This window comes from Protomyctophum bolini, assembly GCF_963924005.1.
Source record: "Protomyctophum bolini genome assembly, chromosome: 4".
Taxonomy (NCBI): Eukaryota; Metazoa; Chordata; class Actinopteri; order Myctophiformes; family Myctophidae; genus Protomyctophum; species Protomyctophum bolini.
The window spans coordinates 38456244-38480650 of NC_137865.1; the positions used below are offsets into that span (position 1 = coordinate 38456244).

At 43.4% G+C, this 24407-nt stretch overlaps 2 protein-coding genes across 6 annotated transcripts in view; both read right to left on the bottom strand.

The window, feature by feature from the left end:
* Positions 1-7200, bottom strand: part of aars1 (alanyl-tRNA synthetase 1) — a 24829-nt gene extending 17629 nt beyond the window's left edge. The window contains exons 1-6 of one of the 2 annotated variants that reach the window (XM_080760676.1): positions 7110-7200; positions 3788-3945; positions 2594-2782; positions 1792-1937; positions 1054-1248; positions 766-910 (exon numbers count right to left, since the gene is read on the bottom strand). In XM_080760676.1, the coding sequence (XP_080616802.1) occupies positions 766-910; positions 1054-1248; positions 1792-1937; positions 2594-2782; positions 3788-3931 (819 nt within the window). In that variant the 5' untranslated portion in view covers positions 3932-3945; positions 7110-7200. The remainder of the gene's footprint in view (positions 1-765; positions 911-1053; positions 1249-1791; positions 1938-2593; positions 2783-3787; positions 3946-7109) is intronic. The other variant, XM_080760677.1, reaches the window with a different exon arrangement.
* Positions 7201-9787: 2587 nt separating this feature from the next.
* LOC308314002 (GRAM domain-containing protein 2A-like) overlaps positions 9788-24407 on the bottom strand; it is a 48237-nt gene continuing 33617 nt past the window's right edge. Inside the window, exons 4-13 of one of the 4 annotated variants that reach the window (XM_080761362.1) lie at positions 23763-23835; positions 23532-23635; positions 22017-22115; positions 21125-21196; positions 19543-19605; positions 18644-18830; positions 16885-16986; positions 15448-15541; positions 14701-14808; positions 9788-14248 (exon numbers count right to left, since the gene is read on the bottom strand). In XM_080761362.1, coding sequence (XP_080617488.1) covers positions 14200-14248; positions 14701-14808; positions 15448-15541; positions 16885-16986; positions 18644-18830; positions 19543-19605; positions 21125-21196; positions 22017-22115; positions 23532-23635; positions 23763-23835 — 951 coding nt within the window. In that variant the 3' untranslated portion in view covers positions 9788-14199. Of the gene's footprint in view, positions 14249-14700; positions 14809-15447; positions 15542-16884; positions 16996-18601; positions 18831-19542; positions 19606-21124; positions 21197-22016; positions 22116-23531; positions 23636-23762; positions 23836-24407 lie in introns of all 4 variants that reach the window. The other 3 variants (XM_080761361.1, XM_080761360.1, XM_080761363.1) reach the window with 3 other exon arrangements.

The window sequence follows — 24407 nt, forward strand, 5'->3', positions numbered from 1 at the left end:
TTAGCTAGGATATCAGCTAATACTGAAATATAAACAGTCTGCCTTTAGCTAGGATATCAGCTAATACTGAAATATACAGTTATACACAGTCTGCCTTTAGCTACAATATCAGCCAATACTGTGAACACATAAATGCAGTTTAAGTATGGGGATAGTATTACCAATCCCCATACATATTAGGTACCGTACATACATAGAAATTGAGTCATATAATACAATGTTGCAACATATTTAGCTCTCGTTAAGTGTAAAATATAATTACACAAAACCTGTGAAGGAAGGCCAGACAACATTAATTTCTTATTGCCGACTTTAATTCCTTAATCCCAGCCCAATCCAGACCAAATATTATTCAACAACATGCAACAGAATCCGAAAACTGCGATTTGCAACTTGACGGTGCACATTCAGGCGCTTCCACAGCAATGGAGAGTATGCGCGTCAGCGTGCGTGACATCATCATCATACCTGGAAGTTATGCAGGAATGCCTACTTTGTGGGGTGGAGAAATAAACTACTTTCTGGCCTTGACAGCCGACACATACAAATCAGAATCTGATTGCATTAAACAACGTTAAACTCACTTTGCCACTGAGTTTATGCATGCGCATACCCTAAACTGGAGAGTGGCAGATGGTGACATGTCGAGTTGCATTGGTCGTCTAGACTGGCCTGTACAGAGCTCACCCTCCTTTTTTCCCCATTCATGGTCAACTTTAAAAGCCTTCAGTTACGCACATTCACAGCAGTTCTGTCTGTCTTTACCTTCTGAATGGCCTCAAAGTAAGGGACGAAGAGGTCAGTGTCATAGTTGGACATCTTGTTCTGCAGTATGGACACCAGGCGCTCCAATCCCATGCCTGTGTCAATGCTTTTCTTAGGGAGTGGCTTGAGCTCCGTTTCAGACTCCCTAAAGGTTGCAGAGAGAAGAGAGAGTATGTGTACAGTTGTACACAGCTGTGTATTTGTAGCCTGCACTAATCATCATTAGCCCCACACACACACACACACACAGCTCATAAATTATCCTGCTGTGCATTTTGACTGCGTTACCTGTTGAACTGAATAAACACCAGGTTCCAGATCTCTAGCACGTTGGGATCGTCCATGTTGACCAGGTGAGCAGCGTCTCTCCCTCCTCCTATGCGGTCGTAGTGGATCTCACTGCAGGGGCCGCAGGGACCCGTGTCCCCCATCTCCCAGAAGTTGTCCTTCATGCTGCCAGGCAGGATACGGGCCTCGTCCATTCTGATTGAAGGAGATGTCTTCAGTTGAATCCACCATCATTAACTTTAACAATGTCGCTAGCTACGACCAGCTGCATGGATCCTGACTTTCTATCTGCTGTGGGAAACTTGACTCTATGCAATGCGAAAGTGCCATTTGATTATGTATTGATTAAAACAATCCACAGATAAGTTAACCGTGCGTCACCACCAGGCTTTCCGCAACACTGACTGTGGAACTGTTAACTGCTCAGATCCGGTCTAGATCCCACCTATGGTCAATAAAATATGACTTACACATAAATTACAATTCCTCTTATCTTTTCAGCAGTGCACACACACGGCATCATTGTTTTGCAAAGAGCAAATGTCCGGAAAAACATGCTGGCATTGATCAAAATGAATCGATACGCTCGGATGTTGATTCTCGTTAACGATATCGATTCCCATCCCCGTCACTCATGGGCATAATTACAACATGACGGGTCACGTCGAGAATAAAATGTTCACTCTTTCGGTCAGTTTGCCGTCAACGCAGCATTAGCTGTAGAAGATCTGGACTCACCCCAGGTCCATCCAGATCTGCTTGCACTCGAGGTCAGGCTCCAGGCCTGCCTCAGCATGGCCCCCAAAGTAGGTGACATACAGACGCTCGATGGGGATGCCAAACTCCTGGGTCAGCAGCTCCAGGGCCATCTCACAGGCCAAATGCTGCAGAGGAGGGAGGACATGAGAGTAGGGAGAAATTAGCAGAGAGAGAGAGAGAGAAGGGCGATGGTCACAGGTAGAGACTGAGGAGAACAGATTGATCCACGACCGGCAAATGAGTTTAATGGGCTGCAGCCGAATGAGCCGATTGTGATTTAAATGCCAGACAATTACCAGGCCATCTATACAAGCCATCGAGACCTAAACAAAAATCAACATACTCAAGCTCACTGGCTGCCATCAGTAGTCATCAGTTGAATTTTAAGGGAACATTGGGAAAATATCCAAAACTGTGTACATCCATATGACCAAACAGATTAATGTGAATACATTATGAGATATAAAAGCCTTTTGGGTATGATTATTATAATATTAAAAATGTCAACATTAAAATGCAGCAGAAATATAACAAATTAGGCAATAATACTTCTTACTATACTATTATTATCCTGCATCAATCAAAATGCATGTAAAGAACTGTGATTTGGCAAAATGGTTACAATAGAGGGTATGCTCATGTGACATCATCATACTTGCATTACCGGGTCAACCATAAGGGGTTTAAGTGGACACACACGCACACGCGCACACACACACACACACACACACACACACACACACACACACACACACACACACACACCCCCCCTCCCCCCTACCTTGAAGTAGTCCCCAAAGGACCAGGACCCCAGCATCTCAAAGAAGGTGTGGTGGTACACATCTTTGCCCACGTCGTCCAGATCGTTGTGCTTTCCACCGGCGCGGATACACTTCTGTGTGTTGGCGGCGCGACGCAGCCGGGCCATGGGGTGGGACGGGTCGATGGTGTTGAGGAAGATGGGTTTGAACTGGGGGAAGGTTGACAAGATATACACTTTAATTTTGGTTTAACACATTTAGACCCGAGGCCGATTCTTTTTTCTACGATATATTTTTGGGCTTTTTCTGCCTTCATTGGATAGAGTACAGTATGGTGACAGGAAATGGGGAGAGAGAGATTGGGGGTGACGCGCAGCAAAGGTCGTCGGGATCGGGAGTCGAACCCGTGAGACGCCGTCAGGCTGGCTTAGCGGCCTAGGTGCCTGGACCGCTACACTAGCCGCCCGGGTCACCTGATGTCTAAAAAAAACGCTAGGTTGTAACAAGGAGCTATAAAGTTACATTTAACTCACAATACAAGTGAAATGACTTTAGTAAACTGGGATATAAAGCAAAGTGAAAATAGGGTTCTTAACATCATATTAGCATTGTAAACATTAAAGCGTTTTTCCAAAGGGATTCTTTTTTTTAAGACCTCTACTTTGTAGTGTACATTTTTGTTGACCTTTTGATCACCAGCAGTGATCTCAAATCACTGGCAGTGAGACCTACATGTTTTTGCAGATGGCTGACCAACACTGCCTCTCCCATGCTGGAGAGATATCTTTTAGGCAATTTATGCTTCATTTCACACACTCAATGAAAATATGGTCTTTGCAACCTACCAACCACCCAGCAAAGTCCATTTCTTTGGTGCACTTTTTGCACAACATTTTAGTGTTTGACTTCGGATCAGGATTGAACCAGATTTTTCATTTGGGATGTTCGAGCCATGAGCCATAAGTCATTTTAGTTTTAGTTTTTTTTAAATAACCATTTTTTCTCAAATCTACTAGGCTAATGTTAGTACGGATGCTGACTCAGCGACAACCTAACCAGTGCATAACTTCACTATACTATTTGTTAGGGAAAGAGATAGCAGATATTTTAGCCCAAGGACTGTATTTTGTGCAAAACAAATGCTTGCGATGGATTCAGAATCATGAAAACCCCCTAGTTTGACCCTTCACATGACATATGATATGATGACTGACCTGATTCATTCCAGCATTTGCAAAGAGCAGCGTGGGGTCGTCCAGCGGGATGGTGGCCGAGGAGTGGACATATTGGTGCTCATGGCGACGGAAGTAATCGATGAACTTCTCCCGGATTTGAGCTGCAGTCATCGATGCATCCATTCTGGATTAGCTGTCTAGACGGGAGCACGCACACGCACACGCACACACACACACGCACACACACACGATTACAAATTTAAGCTGACGAAATTGTCAAATTGTACAACTTAAATATAAAAAGAAGTCACTGACTAATTTTTTTAATTACAAAATAGCAGAAATAGTTGATCTGCAAGCTTACAACACATCACAAAGTGATACTTTCCGACATGGAAACCATTGACAATTATACAAACATAATTGCGATTATCTCAAATAATTGCGATTAGGTTATTATGTAATAATTGTGACAGGCCTACACACATACTGTAGGCAGGCCTTCATTAAAGGATTTTTAATGAATCAGGAAGTGGTTCAAGAGCAGCAGGTGTTTTAACAAATAAGCAATTATTCTTTTTTGGATAGCTGATTTTGCGCCACAATCAAAGGTGTTTGCCCACAGGGGTGTTTTTTCGGTGAATATCGGAGGACGTAAAAAGAAAATCCCACTTTTATGTCAATCACGTTTGCACACAATGCACGCTGCCGCCGAATATTTCGTTTAATGTTTTTTTCCGGATTTTATCCATTTTCCGCAGCTGTCTGTCTAGTGGGGTCTTCTAGTGGGGTGCCGGTGACAGGCTGACAGCTAGTGATAGCCTACTACTTTCGGATCTACAAAACACCGCAAAAAAACACACGAGTTTGCACTGTGCACCATGGAACACAGAAAGCGACCAATTGTGCCGAAAGTATAGCACATATTCGGAAACCCATAATTACCTCCAATGTCAAGCAAAAGGCCTTAAGGCCTAAGAGACCCAACTTGACCAGTTAAACTAGCTTAAGAATTTTTGTCAGCTCTGTCCCTGACAGTTTTCCCTCGGGCTTTGACGCTAGTTTTATCACCATGACATGTCATAACCTGTTAAGGGGAAAAAATACCCTGGCCTCAACTACCCCAGACTACCAAATCAGCTTCCAACTCAATTCATTCCATCTGATTGATGATCAGTGCCATTAACGTTTTAACTGTGTCCCACATGGAGATCTCTGTATCTGCCTGTCTGCCTGTGTCTGAAGAGGGCAAACTGGCTGACTGTGAAAAGTGGAATGGTTAAGTAATCAATTGTCAGATGTGGGTGGTTGCCATGGCAATCAATTGGCTGAGGCAGAGGCTTGAAATTGCACAGGTGAGGGCCTGAGGGGACTTGGCCCAACCTGACCAGAGCCTTTTGTGGTGGTTCTGGACAACCGTGGGTCCGACCGACTCGATACCGGACACTGCACTCCCTGCGTGGGTGTGGAACGCGTGTGTCGAATTTGAAGTCGGTGGGGTTCTCCAGTTACGTGCATTACACACACGCACGCAGACAGAGACGTGGTGCATTACTGTATAGAGAGTATGCACATGCATGATTTTCCCATCTAATCAGGACCCCCTCATCTAGACTGAGTGGCACAACATTGAGCAGCATGGAGTGTTGGAGTTTGGAACTTCCAGCTATGATGTCACGCGCATACCCTCTATTGTAGGATATTGTGATGTCATATGAAGCATGACAACAATGTCCAAAAGCTTCACTTTTCTGTTGTTCAAAAAGCAGGTTCACTTTGCTGGAAAACAATTCTCGTTCCGATAACAATATTGTGTGTTGACTATAGCAAGTTAGCAACCACACCACTAATAATAAAATATATTTTTAAAAGCCGTTAGCCTAGAACAAATTCATTATATCCCAAGCAATAACTTCACTTGGCTTAGTCAATAACATTTTGGCTGTAGTAGTAGGTATTTTCTGTTTACATACAAGTGTTAAACAGTTTACAATGTACTACACATACACTGTATGTATGTCAGAGAGAATAAAGGTCTGTCTGTGTCACTGTCACAGACAGTGATAATTAAAAGGCAGTGGCCACCTATTCCCAGTGGTGGCATGGTTGGAAATCTAGATGGCACATTGGAAACCCCAGAGCTGAAAGCACTGCAGCTCACTGGAGACAGCAAGCCGGGCGGTAAACAGCCCCTGTCCCACTCCTGACTACCACCCACCCTGATAGCAACCGCAGCACACAGGTGTTAAGACAGACAGACAGACAGACAGAGACGACGATGTTCCAAGTCCACCATACCACCCAGATAAGCGGAAATTCACCCTATAGTAAAACGCATGTTATTACTGTTTTCAGCGGTGGTGTAAAGTAGTAGTAGTTTCAATTTTCAGTACTTTTACTTCTACTCCACTACCCCTCTCTCAGAGGCAAATATTGTACTTTTACTACAATTGTTGAAAACTTTAGTTACTAGTTACTTTGTAGATCTTGGTTATTATTACAAAACACACATTAACCACTTCAGCCCTATATACATTTTGGCTATTTGAAAATAGACGATCTACTACATTCTACAAGCTCACAATCAGCTATTTTCAAAATATTTGTAAACATTTTATACATTTGAAAACTTGGGAAATGGGACCTTCTGCATAAAGGTCACACTTTCTACTTTTGGAACTTTAAGTACATTTTGATACCAATACTTTTACTCCAATGCATTTTGAATTCCAGACTTCTTTTTTTCCTATATGGCAGTATTGATACTTTTACTTGAGTAAAGAATGAGAGTACTTTTTACACCACTGGTTTTCAGGACCCCATACCCCAATTATGACAGATGGGTAGCCTAGACTACTCACTGTATGTCATCAAGTCATAAGGATGAATGGGGTCAGTCACTTTTTACTGCGAAAGCTTTTATCTTTATATCTTGACTTTATGATAATGGGATGGTGTGGAGTAGTAGCTGTCATGTCAATTTCCACCTTTTCAACTCTGCCAACAACTAAACAGTACACAATCGTATTAGAGTAAACGGTTTATATGGGTATTATTGCAATGCAATTATGTAATGTCACTTAGGAATCGATAGCCCTACTGCAAATGAAATCACTGAGATGTAATATGAAATTATATATATTGTCTACAGTACACTACTGACAAGACAGATTTTAAAATTGCTATTGTGATGAAGTGGCATATGTGAGCTAGCAGCACACGTTAGCTAACGACCGTTAGCCCGGTGTTTCTGCTTCAGGGGAGATAGATTTTAGCATATTGCTCAAAGCACCGCCTCTGCTCAGCAGTAAGATAAACTCTTATTCGACCCAATGGCACTATAACAAATAATGATACTCACAGAAGAAGTTACAGAATGGTTCAGTCACTGCTGAGCTGGCACTGCTTCACACCACACACTCTCCACGCTGCTGCAATGACAGGGGACGCGCTTCAGACAGAGAGGGCGGGCTCAGACTGTAGTCATCGACTATTGGTCTACCAGTACCGGCACGGCACTCGACGGCCACCCTGATTGGTTCAAACCTACTGTCGATCTAAGCTACGCCCCGCCAGTGCACCGTGTTGTGGCTGATGCAATGAAAAAGAAAGCCCATGACAATGTATGTATGTGTTTTTGACTCCTTGATATGAGAATGAGTCAGATGATGATGATTTAATTTACTGATTAAAGTTTAACAGCAGAAAATCCAACATTCAATGATGCAAAAAAAGAAAAAGAATAAAGGGGAAACAAATTAAATAAATAAGTGAAGTCTGGTCTAACATCTTTCTAGGACATCTTATGTTCGCTTTTGTCCTCTGAGGTAGTTGCATCAGCAAGTTCGTTTTGGTCTGAGAGGCAAAAATATATAAAATATTTGAGGTCGATGTATATGGAAGGATATTATATGGGCGCGTTCGGAAATGCGCCCTGAACGCACTGGTGTGCTCTCTTGTCGTTCGTTTATTCAGTGCACTCAGTGCGTTGTCGTTCGAAAATCCAGTGCGCTGCGCACCGGGTGTGCTGAGTGCACGCACTGAGCAACCCTACCCTCAGGGTAGGGTTGCTCGGTGTGAATGGTGTGCTTACGTCACAGCTGTGTCTCTAGCGCTCCCAGGTGGCGTTCTGTACCTAGGTACAGAACGCACACAGTCAGTGGGCAGCGCTGTGATTAGCCCAAGGCTATAGTGCCTACTTTATACATTCTCAACTTCGCCGTCATCCTCGTCGCTGTCCACTATTGCAACAACAACAACGGCTGAACTTGCCAACAGAGAAACAACTGTAGCCATCGCTTCTGCCATGTTGCTCTTCTACAGTAGGCTAGGCTACTTGCTTGTGAAGTTGTACTTGTGCTGCGTTTCTCGTTGGCTACAGAGACTCGAGTTTTAGTGCAGGCGTAGGATCAAAACAATCACAAACGTGCACGCCCCCTACAGGAAGGTGTGTTTGGTTGTAACTGGTCGTTCGTAAATAAGGCACACTGAACGCACTCTGTGACGTCACCGCCCACCACACTCAACAAACTGACCACATTCCCGGTGCGCATTTCCGAACGCGCCCTAAATCTCCTATGGCTGACGACCGTAACCTTAGGGTCCCACTCCCAGCAGGCCCTCGATCCTATCCTAAAACCTGTAAATCCTGCTGTAAATATATAGGTCTGTACAGGTGCTTTCTGCCTTTCATCATTCAGATTCAGATATTATATTCGGAATATTATGTTGGCATGCATGCATGTAGACACGATTCCCTCGATATCGTATAGTGGGTTTGTGGGTGGGAGTCTGAAGGCTTCAGCCTGCCGTATGGATGATGCAGGTACCACTTTTTATATTATGATTATGTATTATTATGATTATGTATATTAACATGATTATGTATATTTATATTGATCTTCTCCTTACTGAACTGGCACCCTTCGTCGGTCTTCCCTGACACACTGGTACACTGAGTTAGTCCGAGTCTTCTGAGTATCTGAACACTGGAGGTAATCTCTTCTGGTCACTCTGGAATCTCTAGAAAATTGCACTGATCTGTCTTCTGCGCTATACTTTATAGGTGACGTGACGTCGTGGCCTGACGTCCAGCCACTAACCGTTTCCGTGACAACAATTGCATGTGAATTGTGTACCTGTTAGTTAGCCTATATGCATTTCCTAATATGCAACTCTCTGGTATAAAGGAATCTCTGACTGGTAATATTTCCATAGTGTTGTACCATATGGTACAACACTATGGAAATATTACCATTTTATTGAATTTGGACCCACAAAATGGGCGGTGCAAGGCTCAGCAATAGGTTCATAAACATTAAGATATCTCAAAAATACCAGCTAAATTTATAAAATGCACAAGCTACAGCACAATATATAGGCTATAGGCCTAACACAAATCCAGAATGACACCAATTTTATGCATGGTATAAGACCTGAGGGCTGTGGCACCCTCTTCTGGACAGTTAGTATTTAGTTTCAAGAAAGCCTGTTCTGAGATAGGAGCATATTATCATGATCAGGGTGAGCAACTTTGAAGATGGAGAGTGCCACTATATGTCCACGCTCACTCCAGACTCCAGAGGGCCACATTGCATATTTCTGTCATAGCAAATAGGCCTACTAGCCGATCTACAAGCTCAAAACGTGTTGCAGTGCATGAGTGCAACGCATTTTGAGCTTGTAGATCAGCTATTTTTTGCTATTATGTTAATTCAGAACCAGGTTTTTTTCCTATTTTTGAATCCTGAAAAGTAACATTTTAATTTAATTTCAAATGCATTTACTAAATGCAAATACATTGGACATAAAAAAAGCAATATTTTTTTTAATACTAGTGCTAATAGTTCTGAGTGTTTTGTTGATAATTTCACCTTTTTTTGAGCATGTCCAATTTTTGACCAATTGATGTTTTTGCTATATTTCTTGAATAAAACCAGAAATCTTAGGCTAGGTATAAAAATAAAAATAAAGTATGCAAATAACTTAAACATTTTCCCTTTTAAATCAAATGGATAAAAAAGAACTATAGTGTATAACTTTTGGACGCCATAAGCTGTTTATTGATGCCAGTTGATGAGTTTCACAAGGTAGTATTGGTCCTCTTATAAACAGCCTGACTGAGACGGTGGTTAAAAAAAATGCAGGAAGCATAAACAATCATTTGTTTATTAGACTCTCTTGTCTTACAGTCAGCGCTATTATGGCGAGACAGATTCACCAAAAATCTCAGACGGGAACCTTCTTACTGCCCCCTCCTTTTCACACGCTGTTCTTAATGTCGATCCAAACATTTATTCACATAAATAAATACATCCATTAACTGTAGCTCTACTGTACATCACATCTCATCACGTGCCACGGAGGGATGAGAGCAACAACTATTTCCCTGCTTTTGGGTTGCAAGAGCACTAATTAATGACAGGCTGGATTGAAAATGTACATCATATTGGCCCTTCACAGTAGAAGAGACACTACTGGTTTACAGCAGCATGTACTGTACTTTACATATTGAGGGATCACAGCAGTACAGCGGTCGACTATTAGCTTCATTCAGACACACGTGACATCCATCAACTCTGTTGATGGTTCTCTCCAACGATTTGCGACAAGAAGAACCACAGCGGTCTCAGTTACCCCTTCAAGTAAAGATACTCAACCAAGACAAATAGCAGTGACTGTGACTACAATTCATTCATGTTTATGTCTTGTTCAAACCAGAATAATTGTTGGCAGGCCTACTACTAGGGATGGGCAATTCATCTGTCATCATCGGTATCGACTGATGTTGGCCTTAAAATGCAATATAGAACCGATATCAAAATAATATATCGGTTTTAGCTGATTTATTTTATTACCAGTAAGAAGCCTGGGGGCGAGGTCGTGTGAACTATATGTAGCGTGTCTTGAGGGTACAGGGTTTGATGAGGTCAGCTCCATATATGGAGATCTAAATCTTCTAGTTTTCGCCGGCTGCCGGGCGCGGCTACACTATGGAATGTCAGAACAGCTTCTAACTTATACTAATATTGATGACGTCAATATTAGTATATTGCCCATATATGGGCTTAATTGCCCATGATGATGTCATAGTGATGTCACGAGACCTGGGCACAATATATGGGGGCTTTTCCCATGTATGGGGATTTTACTATCATCCCTAATGATGTCACCTGTGTGACGTGACGTGACAAATTGAGTGACAAAATTGAATGTGACATGTGACAAAAACGCAAGGTTTCATAGTTGACTGAGACCATCGAGCGCAATCATTTCTTCAAAAGGGTCAACACGTTGGCACATTTTCAAATAGAAATACTACATTCAAGCTGCTTATGTTGTACTACTGGATGTGCCAATATTTCAATAACGGTGCATCCTATAGTTTGGGAATAAATTCAGTGTTTTTATGCCTTTTTCAGAATGAGCAAGATTATTATTATTTTCTTTATATATATATGTGTGTGTGTGTGTGTGTGTGTGTGTGTGTGTGTGTCATATCGACATTGGTTTATATCGGTTATCGATTACTATATCAGATATCAGCCAGAATTGTCATATCGCCCATCCCTAAGGCTTACCAGCAATATTGTTTCGCTAAACCAGAATAATTGTTGGATACCAAAGTGGATGGTATAGCATTAAAAATTTCTCACAATTGGAATCTAAACCCAACTTATGAAGACTTTTAAAGACACTTTAAATAGTTACTGCTTCTCGTCTTTGTGGGGCAGAGTTTTAAACAAATCCTGACGCTGGACTGTGAAATCTTACTGTGCTTGTACAGCAGTAGTGGAAAGTAACTAAGTACATTTACTTAAGTACTGTACCTTTTGAGGCATTAGTACTTTGCTTGAGTCAAATTCTCAGTACTTTTACTTCTACTGCACTAAATGTTATAATTTTATTACACTACAATTATTTAGTATAGTTACTTTGTAGATTTTTGATTATTACAAAACATACATTAACCACTTCAGCCCGATATACATTTCGCCGGCCATTTGAAAATAGCCAATGTGATGCATTGTGAGCTTGTAGAACTGCTATTTTCAAATGTATACATTTGAAAACTTGAAATTGGACATTCTATATAATGAGTACTTTTTACTTTTGGTACTTTAAGTACATTTTGATGCCAAGATACCTTTGTACTTTTACTCAAGTGCATTTTGAATTACGGACTTTTACTTGTAACAGAGTATTTCTATAGTGCCGTATTGATACTTTTACTTAAGTAAAACATTTGAGTACTTCTTCCACCACTGTTGTACAGTAGGTACAGCATTAGCACCACTGAGACCTTCACCCAGTACTAACACCAATAGCACAACATCTGTTTAAATGAGCATACTGTAGTATAACATTTAAGCCAGACACAGATCCTGTTAAAAGGCTCTGAACACTCATACGGGTGTTTTCCGTTAGGGCAGTGTGGGGGGGCGTGCACAAATTGGGTTTGATTGACAGGATCCCTCACGATCCTGTTATTAGTTTTGTTGCACCTCTAAGGGCAGGTCAATTTGCCTTATCATTCCCCCGAGGCTAGGCCATAGGTTTCTTTTGTGACATCCTAAAATTGTCAGCGTATATACAGTAGGTCCACCCAGGTTTAACCTGACTGAACTCAAGAGGTTGTGTCCCACTCACTTCCATTCTATGCGAGCGAAAGGGAAGAGTTTCCTGTAAAGGGAGCGCCCACGTTGGCACATAAAGTGCCGTCACTCCACATGACGACCTGGCGGTTTGACACCTTGGCATGGCGTGGGCTACTCCCCTTCGGTCGTGCATGTGACTGTATACCGTCCATGCTACAAGTGAACGGAAACACCCGTATCATTGTTCAGGGCTTTTGAATGCTTGATTTCAGTGCTCTGTTAAAGTGACAGCTTGGTCATCATCAGTTAGATACCAGCAGAGGTATCGCTGGGCAAGGGTCAGTTCACTTCAAGTTCAAATGAAACGTCTCATAACGGGAACACAGGTTGCAGCCCCTCCCTCCTATAGGGACGTGGCGCTAAACCAAATCAAAGGGCTCCATGGCACGTGCGCAACACAATCAAGATTCAAGAACGACACTTAGTTTATGTGTTCGTTCGCCCAGTGAATGAACGTTCAGCGCACCGCCGCGCAGTCACGCACGATGCCACCGCCAGCACGATCGCCGCTGCTCCCCGACTGGATTTGCTATTATGCCACCAAGTGGTTAAGAAACTGTTGGAGGACCAAAAACACTAGCGGGGGGTTCCTGTGACATCGGTGGGACGGTGATCTATGAATTCGGTTTCGACGGAAGCAACAGCTGTATCTATTTGAAATAGTCTTGCAGAGGGCCTAAATTCCATTGTTAATCCGGGCCTGGCCCCCAGCATGTGTCCTTGGCCATGGCGTGAAACCAGTTCACCTGAATTAAAAAACAAACTTCTTTACACCTGTAAACCTGTGATTTGGCAATAAAGCTGCTTATGATTCATAATCATCAACAACTTGGCAATGAGCTGGGGGCGGGACAAACCGAACACAGCAGAATGTGGTTTTAAAGATATAAGAGATATGATTGAATTTGAAGCGAACTGCCTCTAAGCAACAGTATCCCCCCCCCCACCCCGTTAAAAACAGTAAAATATTTACAGTAGATGACATTCACATCTCACCTGCTGCTGTCTCTCCTCTGGTCTTTCTTCAGCAGTTTATAATGTTTTGGAACTAAAGGCGTTCTTCATGACGACACAATGGCATTCTTCCAATGACTTCCATCATACATTTCACGATTTTACACAAGCTAACATCATGTGTAATATTTGCTGGGGCAACACGCACACACGCACGCACACACACACACTGTATCTCTCTGTCTCACACATGCACGCACGCACGCACTCACACATCTCCCCATCACTTAACACTCAGTACCATTATGATATAAAGTACATAACTTGTTTTTACAGCTAGATTCTCTTACATACCTACAACTCTATCTACACACCTGGAGCACTACTGACCACACAAATGTCAAGCATGCTTTACGTTTGGCCTCTGGAGGGCGACATGAGTCCACAGACTGGTCTGTAACACAGGTGCCTCCCACGCAAGCACCTCATTGGCTGTGGTTGACTCTTCTGTTCGTCTACAACCTCTACTGTGAGCCAATAACAACTCAGCTCTGGGTAAAGTGCATTCTACAGTGTGACTGGGACGTCGCTATAAACCAGGGTTAGTGTGTGTGTGTGTGTGTGTGTGTGGGGGGGGTCTATTGAGATCCGTCCCATTGATTTCAGCGGGTGATAGAGATTGGCATGGCCCCTCAGTCCCGGGGCGTCGTCCTCTCTCCTGCTGGGAGGAGCCAGGTTTAAAGATGGAGAGAGGAGCCCCGGCTCACTGCCTGCCCTCTATAGGTCAGTCTGTCTGTGTAAGTGCAGTTTTCCCCTCTCCGATTTGCCGAAGTTGGGGCTTCAGGTGCCTGTCTTCTCATTGGCCAGCCAGCAGGGTACCTCTCCACACCTGTAGAATCCATTTTTATTTCAGTCAATAAATCATTCTCTACAGACCCCTCATTGGACCACATCACACAAGGGCTGTCAAATAAATAATTTAACAATTGTCGACTGAAAGAAATGTACAATTGAAAATGTATACAGTGTATCAAATTAGTACAGTAGGTGTAGCTGACACCCACAACAGCTCTAAGGTATATTAATGGCATGGTAAAATGTTGAAAATTAGTAGAATTCCCCTTTAACACCGCTGCCTACGTTCATCAGTAGTGTGCACTGTGCAGACACATTCCACGTTCATAACATGACTGAAAAGCTTGCAAAGGAAAGCAAAGGAAAGTGCTTATATTAATCTCTCTGGTGTGAATTCACCAAAGGTAAACACAGTGTGTGCTTGTTCCAATAATACTAGAGTGTATGTAGCGAGTGTGTGTGTGAGTGTTCGAGGCTACTACACACCTGTCTCTTAGCGGTACGGTGGGCTGTGTGTTGAGGAAGGACAGCTGTTGTTCGAGGCTACACACCCTGAAGGCCAGGTAACAGGAGGACAGGATCAGCAGGATGATCCTAACAGACAGACAGAGGCACAGGCGGTCAGAATTCACATCAACAGTACAGCAGCAGTGATGACTCTTAAGTCTTAACATTGTATTGTTAGGGTTAGGTTAGGGTTTGAGGTCTAACAGTCGGACCGATAGTATGTCTAAACTAAAGCCGATCTACAAGCTCACAATGGCACTGTGAGCTTGTGACATTTAGTAATATTAATATATTGACTATTTCGTCAGGCATTACGCCGCCATCAACTTAAGGCCCGCTAAAATACATAAAATATATCACAAGGTGTTTTAGTTGACTACAACTAGACTAACCCTAAAACATTTCAGACTAAAACATAACATAACTGAATTTTATTCAAAAGACTAAAACTAAATCTAAATTTGCTGTCAAAATCAACAATGCTGGGAGTGGGAACTCGAACTGTTTAATATAACACCAACCACTAGATGGCAGTATATACCAGCCTACAACGGCCATGTAGTTGTGGACCTATATAATGTCTACTATACAGACAAGATGCCTTCATTAACAGCTGTGTAGGAGCTTGGTTCTCTTAAATGGCTGTTTAATTTGAGTATTTGTAAAAAGATTATAATATACGTGAAGATGTAAAGTGGTGTGTTTTTATTTTCCCTTTTGGCTCACAGTAGGATGAAGAACTTGAGCAGCTGGTATTCTGTGTGGCCCAGCTCTGGTACCGGTTCAGTTAACAGGATCTTCTCTGTCTCCAAAACCCTGTCTGCACGCACGCACGCACGCACATACACACACACACGCACAAAGAAAATTGTCATTCCGTTAATGCTGTCACCCCAGTGCCAGCTCTGTCTTCATGCGTGCGTGTGTTTATTAATAGCTACACTAGTAGGAGCTGTGTTACTACTAATGGATCTATTCACAATGTAGGCATTTAGTACACACTCTTACCCAGAGAGCCTTACAGTGAGCATACTGTATGTTACAGTACAAGTGAGATAAACAGGGCGAGGAGCGTCCGGTTTCGGGCCGTGGGTGGTTGGTGGGGTTGGCGTGCCGAACAGGAAGGGACGAGGCCAGGGAAAGTGTGCAGGCGGTCCCGGTTGAAAATAAATAAATAAATACATAATAATACTAATAATAATAATAATAAAACGACTGCAAACGGGAGGCCGATGGGCCACCAATGACCGGCAATCGCCATCCCAGATCCCGGGCATTTGTGAGTGGCGTTATAGCTTTTGTTCACCACCAAGTGTCACTGTTGCACAGCCTAACACAGACACAGACAGGCCAGGGAGGAGGGTTTGTACAGTACAGTACAGTACAGTACAGTACAGTACAGTACAGTACAGTACAGTACAGTACAGTACAGTACAGTACAGTACAGTACAGTACAGTACAGTGACCCAGCCCATTCAGATTTTCTCACTTGTACTGGTTTCTCACTCAAATGCAGAGAGACAGTGTAGTGCGGTGCCTCAGTAAACTAGGATCACGAGTGAACCAAGAGCAAAGCATGAGTCTAAACAATATACTTTGGTAATCTGTACATAATACATCTAAGGATACGGGGTAAACCATGAATATAAAGTAGCATGTGTCTAAATAACATCTAAATTACATCGTGGTCAAGTAAAACAAGCCTGTCACTACACGTCCAGCGGTGCTGAGATCCAGCACTGTTCGTGTTTAAATAGTCCTCACAGACCTTATAGTTTGATGTCACATTTATGATTTAAAGAGACTTTTTTTTAAAGCGACTACTTAATTTGAGTGGAGCCAAGTGTTTATTAAGTACGTATATATGGTATATAGAAAGTGGCTGATTGGAACAGCATCCATTTGGAAACCGAAAGTGAAACCTATATCACAATATCATCTGATGCTTCAGTATAGCTCTTATACATTGCTTTGGGGAAAAACAGAGAACGTGCTTATGACATTGGCGAGTCAGATATACAACATATATAACGCTTAGCGTTGATTTATATTTGCTTTCAGAGATCCGTGAAGATACTCTCCAGAGTTTATAGTCGTTATGCAATTCATACCTCCCCTGTCCCCACACAAATGACATGTCTGTGTCGTGTCCTACTGACTCACCTGCCAGTGAGGAACCACCACCGGGAGGACGTAGAGACTTCGTCCTACTCTTCCCGCCCAACACTCCTGGCTGACAGGTGGCGCCGCAGCCCGTAGGATTGACTACGTGCACTGACAATTATAATAATAATTATTATCATAATAATGATAATAATGAGTTTGTATTGTCAACTCCATCAAGTTTTCTTTGGAGGCCAGCAAAGAATCCGTGAACATTCCGAATGGAATGCAGACTACTGTATACCGCAAGCCAACAGACAGAAACAATTACTTAGCAATACTCCACTTATATCATGCCTCTAGACTGAAACCATGCAGTCAACTGTTAAGATTAAAACGTATTTGCAATACAGAGTCAAGAGTATGAAAGACAGGCTAAAGACATGTGCGACTGACAGAGTGAGATGGAATGGTGAGGAGACATTGCGCAACAGCATGTCTAAAGTCCAAGTGTTGGATAGCATGAGCCTCTTTACACCCAAATTCTCCTCTACCTCCAGGGGGCGATCTATTGTATTGTCTACCAATCTCTCTAAATATTAAGCAGATAGTTAAAACGTCACTGGCACACTTTATCCAGTGAGGCCAAAAATGCCACGTCATTCATGCACCCCCAGACAGGCAGAAAGATAAAAGTGAGGGGGGAAATTACTTGCAAAAAATAAATAGTTAGTATATGTTTTAAAGTATCCCTGTGTACAAATCCCCAGTAGCTAGGCATTGTAATGCCACATGGCATGAGGTCTGTATAGGTTGAGATTTCAGGGTACTGAATTGGTGAGTTATTTAAAAAGAGGAGAGAGAGCTTATTGAATCCACAAGTCAAACACACACTGAATGTCCAAAAGGACTTAACGAAGAGTTAATGTTGAATTGCTTTCTATAACCTATCATTGACTGGCTGAACTCCCTTAGGTTTGCAATTTGAGAAGTACTAATATTAGTGAATTTATTATCAAGAGTTACATTATCGTTAAACATCTGCATTACTTAGTTAATTTAAAGTGTACACAATTAGAGAATGTAGAAGAATTGTTATTTTGATCAACGTTTGCCAACAACATTGAATAGAGGGTATGCGCGTGACATCATCATCATACCCGGAAGTTATGCGGGAATGCCTACTGAGTGGCAAAAAACTACTTTCTGGCAAAAAAGTATGGGAAAATTTAAATCTTGATTCCACAACTTCCGCGGTTGTGGGCAGGCGTTTTACAACTGCCTCACCCGACCAACTTTAATGATAATATGACATTTAAGAGAAAATATAATATAATATAATAAAGAAATATTTTGTCTTTAAAACCTTGAAAAGTTAGTTTTCATTGTGACACTACTGCTGTTGGTTCCACTGATCCAAGACGGAACACTGAATGAACACTAAAACAAACGCACGTGGGCCACCCAAATGGTAAATGGTGCATTTATACAGCGCCTTTATCCAAGGCGCTTTACATTCACCCATTCACACACACATTCATACAACGATGGCGGCGGAAACCATGCAATGCACCAACCAGAACATCAGGAGCAATTATGGGTTCAGAGTCTTGCTCAAGGACACTTCGACACTAACTCTGGGGGAGCCCAGGTTTTAACTGTGGAAACCTTGTGGTTGCTATCCGGCCACTCTACCCCTGAGCCACCACCGCCCCCCAAGTGGTCAGATGGATGGGACAGATGGATGGACAGATAACTGACAGGTGCTGTGGCCTACCGGTGATGTGCTGTGGGATGACTGACAGGTGCTGTGGCCTACCGGTGATGAGCGGCGTCTGGCCAATGAAGGGTGTGTCCACCACAGCGCCGAGGCCGGCCGTGGAGTCCCCCAGCAGGTCTGGCAGGGAGGAGGACACCACGGGAATGGACGGCTTCCTGCGCCACTTCAACACCGGAGCAAAGTCACCTGTCACCGCAGCAAAGTCACCTGACACCGCAAACTCATCCTGGAGAGAGAGGGAGAAAGTGAGAGAGTGCACACGTAGCCGTTTATTATTTTTAAACTGAGCATTTTATGTGTGTGCAAACACATTTTTGGCCCATAAAAACAAATCTTCAAAAAAATATGCATCCCCGTGTGGACAAGACAAACTTTGTCTTTGTTTTTGGCTGGCATTTCTTTAGTAATATTACTTTACATAAAATAAAGGTTACTGCCAAAAGAAGGTGTTACTTATTACTTTACTTTTTCTTTCTCTCGCCACCAGTAATGGCATCTTTTGTCCTCAAAGGTGTCACACTAATCCAGCGCAGCGATAGTTCATTTCAGACACAGAAGGCAGGAGGTTACTTCTAATTATCTCTCTCTGGATCCCCCCATTCATTCGCTAATAGTTAATTAATATACAAGTATACTTCATTGAATTGAAAGTTATGTTGTTCAAGTAATCTGATGCTCTGCTCTGGGGTTGTTGGCTTATGTGTCTTGGTGCACAGGTAATCTGTGATATCACATGAGCAGAGCCACATCGCCAAACTAAATACAATAGCTTTGCAATAAATGGTTAATCGTCCAGATGCCAAAAGTACAGAGTGTGCATCTTTTCCCTATCCACTCTAGAGTCTAGATCTAGACTGGATCAACAGCCTGCAAAGCAACTCCATCCAACCCAGTCTACCATTACATATAAACAGTATGTATAGAGTATAATGAGTTACCATGGACAGTGAGCTGGGTTCCTCCAGGAACTGCTTCAGACTTAAACTCTTCTTCCCATTCACCTGGAGAGAAGAGGAGAGGAGAGGAAGAGAAGAGAAGAGGAGACGGGAGGGGAGGAGAGCAGAGGGGAGGAGAGGAGAGGGGAGAGGAGAGAGGAGGAGAGAGGAGGGGAGGAGAGGGTTAGAGGAGAAGAGAGGGGAGGAATCATTTTTTTCTCTTTTTCATAATCTTCAATTGTTTCCATGTTGAAAAATGTCCATAAATTAGTAAACATAAACAAAACTATTCCATACAGTGGTGATAAAAACCTAGAAACTTTTTTAACTCGTTTTTGGCAGTAGATGAGTTTTAATGTTCTCAATCTATTTGTGACTTATGTGACTGAACTGGCACGAATAATTGATCAATCAGACGTCGAGGATTACAGAAAGAGAGAGAGAGTGTGACATAAATGCGCTCAGTGCGGTATTATCTCTGATGCCTTCATTAGAGCTATGTTACTCTTCTATTCTTGCGCTGAGATGAAATTCAGACCAGCCTCTCGTCTGTAGCGAAAATGTAAAGAATGTTTTTGCTACTCACCATTACAAAGGCGGCTTGTATTATTAGAAAGCCTACTTTCCTTTCTTGCCAAAAAGTGCATTTTATTCTTAGTGCGTCCACTAAGGAAAGTAGGCTTTCTAATAACACAAGCCGCCGTTGTAATGGTGAGTAGCAAAAACATTCTTTATATTTTTGCTACAGACGAGAGGCTGGTCTGAATTTCATGCGAGCGCAAGAAGAGAAGAGTAGCAGAGCTCTAATGAAGGCATCAGAGCTACATGTATGGACCAGAGCTAGTGCGGTATTTAAGACTAGGTACATCATATGCATCAGTGCGCACGTCACAAAGCATCACACATTAACCATCCGACCGGCACAGTTCCCGTTAGTGTTGCGTGGGCCGACCTGTAACCCCCGGGGCGGGCTGAACCGAGTCAAGATATTTTCACTTTATTTGCAAGGCGGGATGGGGCGGGTTAAATAATGTGTGTGTGTGTGTGTGTGTGTGTGTGTGTGTGTGCGCGCGTGGACACACCGCTCTGGGACGACTTGAACATTTTTTATTTGTGTTTTTCTCTGGTTTTCTTTCAGCGTCTGTCTGTGCCCCCAGTCCATGTTGTTGTATAATTGTACTGTATGTCCGCGACGCACTTGTGTGAGTCTCTCTTTTCTCCCCTCAAGGAAACCTCTCTGTCTTCTCTCGATCTCTGCCATGTCACACACGTGTGTGACAAATTCATGTAAACAAAGTGATACACCAAAAGTGCCTTGCACAGAGTACTGCAAGGCATATAGGTGATCGGAACACCCGAGACCATGCGTGCAGCGTGATATCTCCTATTAAGACAGTTCAGAAGCACCTTTGTTGACGAATAAAAGCTGTATTCAAACTAAAGACATTATTTGACGAGTATTTAATGTCAGCGGGTTGCGGGGCAGGGCGGGTTGTGAAAATTGATGCAGTGATGTGGGGCGGGCTGAGACGAGTGACTCGTGGGTATTAAAAAACCCTGACAACCCTATAGGGTTCCTTTTTACCTGGAGGTGGGTACAGATTCTTCTGAGGACGTCATAGACGTTGTCTCTGGACAGCAGGGACACAAACACATACTGTAACACACACACACACACACACACACACACACACACACACACACACACACACACACACACAGCATGAGGAGATGCTATATAATGTATGGAGATTATAGTCAGTCAGTTAATTAGGCAGTACTCTGTGAATGGTAGACTAGTACAGTATGTACTGTACTGTATAGTAGAGCTCTTAACAGCCCCCCCCCCATTCCAAAAATACCCGAGAGGACCCGAGATCTGTGTTTTATCCTAATCACTCAGAGCCGGGTCGGAATCGGCTGTATTTCCCACGGAACTCTGGACCTTTACTTGTCATGGATCCACTCGGGCTCTGTGACGCCATTTGAAAGAAATCTCGGAACGGGTCGGAAACGGACCGAATTGTCACGGGTCCACCCGGGTTTGGTTTTCTTATATTGTTTTAGGAACGGGTCGGAATCAGATAAAACTTCACAGATCCATTTCGGGTTAGGGACCCGTGAAGAGCTCTAGTAGGAATACGTTATATAATCAATTTAGGCCTGACGTCGAAATAAAAATAAAAAGTCTTCTGAAAGAATATATATTCAAAGATTCTGTGCCACATTTTCATGATTTTTCAAAAATAGCAGACCTACAGACCTACTTGTAGATCTGCTATTTTCAATAGCTAAAGTACAACATAATGCTTAGTTAAAACACCAAAAGGGGTTCCCACCCAACATGGGATAATCATCCCATTGGGCACTATGGAGTACTCTGTATGTATAGTGTGTACTGTGAGTACCTAGTTATAGCCCATCATGCACTATGCACTATTATATTATATGCAGTACTCTATGTATGTAGTAAGTACCTTCTGTCCAGAGTCAGTAGTGATAGCCAGTCCGTTAGGAACCAGACCAGCTGTCTTGTGTTTCTTCACCAGACGTACGGACACTACAGGGATGACCGCCTAGTGACACACACGCACACACACACACACACACACACACACACACACACACACACACACACACACACACACACACACACACACACACACACACACACACACACACACACACACACACACACACACACACACACACACACACACACACACACACACACGTTCGTTAACAAGGTTCATGCCCTTCACTCTGATCCTGCACTAAATGCCTACAGATCTTTTCTAAACTACTGGGACTACAAAATACTCAGCAGTGTACAGTAAGGCTGTAGACAATGTAATGCACACATGCATTTCCAGTACATAGATTCTGATTATGTACAGTATATTGTCCTATTTGTGACATGCATTGTACTGCTCTATGTTTACATTATGTACTGTGGATCCACCCTGAATACAGTATATTTTGCACAATGCACATGTATCCTGTTTCCAAGCTGCACACCGTGTGACAGAGAGAGAGTATTGTCAAACATGAAAACATGAAACTGTCCTAACCAGACAATATAGCCTCGATACCCAGGCTTTCATTTGGTCTAGACAAACCTTGACCTTCGACAGCCAGCCACCCAGCAACCCACCCAGCCACCCAGCCAGCCAGCCAGCCACCCAGCAACCCACCCAGCCACCCAGCCAGCCACCCAGCCACCCAGCCAGCCACCCAGGAACGCCACCCAGCCAGACACCCAGCCACCCAGCAACCCAGCCAGCCACCCAGCCACCCAGCCAGCCACCCAGCCAGCCACCCACCCAGCCAGCCAGCCAGCCACCCAGCCAGCCAGCTACCCAGCCAGCCACCCAGCCAGCCAGCAACCCAGCCAGCCAGCCACCCAACAACCCAGCCAGCCAGCCAGCCAGCCACCCAGCCAGCCAGCAACCCAGCCACCCAACAACCCAGCCAGCCAGCCAGCCAGCCAGCAACCCAGCCAGCCAGCCACCCAGCCACCCAACAACCCAGCCACCCAGCCAGCCAGCAACCCAGCCAGCCACCCAACCAGCCAGCCACCCCAATATGCTTAGATGACTTTGATTTATATTTGAATAAATTTGCGCGACTGTAAAGACGAAACGGAAGTGGGGAGGAGGCATCACATGCGCCTTATCGCTTGCGCCTCATGATCAGAGCTTATGTGCTCCAGACTGTATGACGGAAGCATTTGGAAATTGCGAGAGACAACAGTGTGTCAACGTGAGACTAGAAAGGCAGTAGAGTTTAGAGGTGTGTGTCATAGTGTACCTTTTCTTTTGTGGCTTTTGCTTCCTTTATTGATAGGTTGAAAGTAGACTGACAGGAAATGGGGAGAGAGATGGGGGGGAAGACACGAGGCAAAGGCCGTCGGGATACGGAGTCGAACCCGCTGCTCAGCAGCCTAAGGAGCCCAAACGGTTGAACTAACTGTCCGGGCCGTCATAGCGTACCTTGATGTCTTTTCCAAACAGGTTGGCGTAGAAACACAACCAGTTCCTGGAGATGTACAGTCTGCCCTGGAGAAGGATGTCTCTCAGTAGAGCACACGAATACACTGCATATCGGCAACAAAACACACACCGGAGATGAACAACAACAAAGCAGCCTAAGAACAAAAAAATACACTTGAGATTAATAATAATAACAACAACTATAAATACACAGGATGTACATCGGCTCACCTTTCATGAGGATCTCCTCCTTGGGAACCGTCTGGAAGAGCTTATGATACTGAGAGTTATATTTACTGACCGTCTGAGGAGAGGAGAGGAGAGGAGAGGAGAGGAGAGGAGAGGAGAGGAGTTTTAAGTTACATTAAAATTGGTGTTTTTCCACACACTTGCATTATCCTCATGGCCCAACAGTGGGCTTTCACCCATAGGTTGAGAATGAGTGTTCTAGTAGTTCAACTTGCGCCTTGAAAACAAGTAGGTCATACATGGCCTACTTGTGAGCAAGCAGAGCGTGCAAGTACTGATACTAACTAATGTCAAATTTACAACTGCTGTTCTAAATCCTTTAGACGTAGTTCCAGACTCTAGTATAGCATTCAGGAGGTGTAGTTCCAAACTCTATAGTATATAGCATTCAGGAGGTGTAGTTCCAGACTCTATATAGCATTCAGGAGGTGTAGTTCCAGATTCTATATATAGCATTCAGGAGGTGTAGTTCCAGACTCTATATAGCATTCAGGAGGTGTAGTTCCAGATTCTATATATAGCATTCAGGAGGTGTAGTTCCAGACTCTATATAGCATTCAGGAGGTGTAGTTCCAGACTCTATATAGCATTCAGGAGGTGTAGTTCCAGACTCTAGTATATAGCATT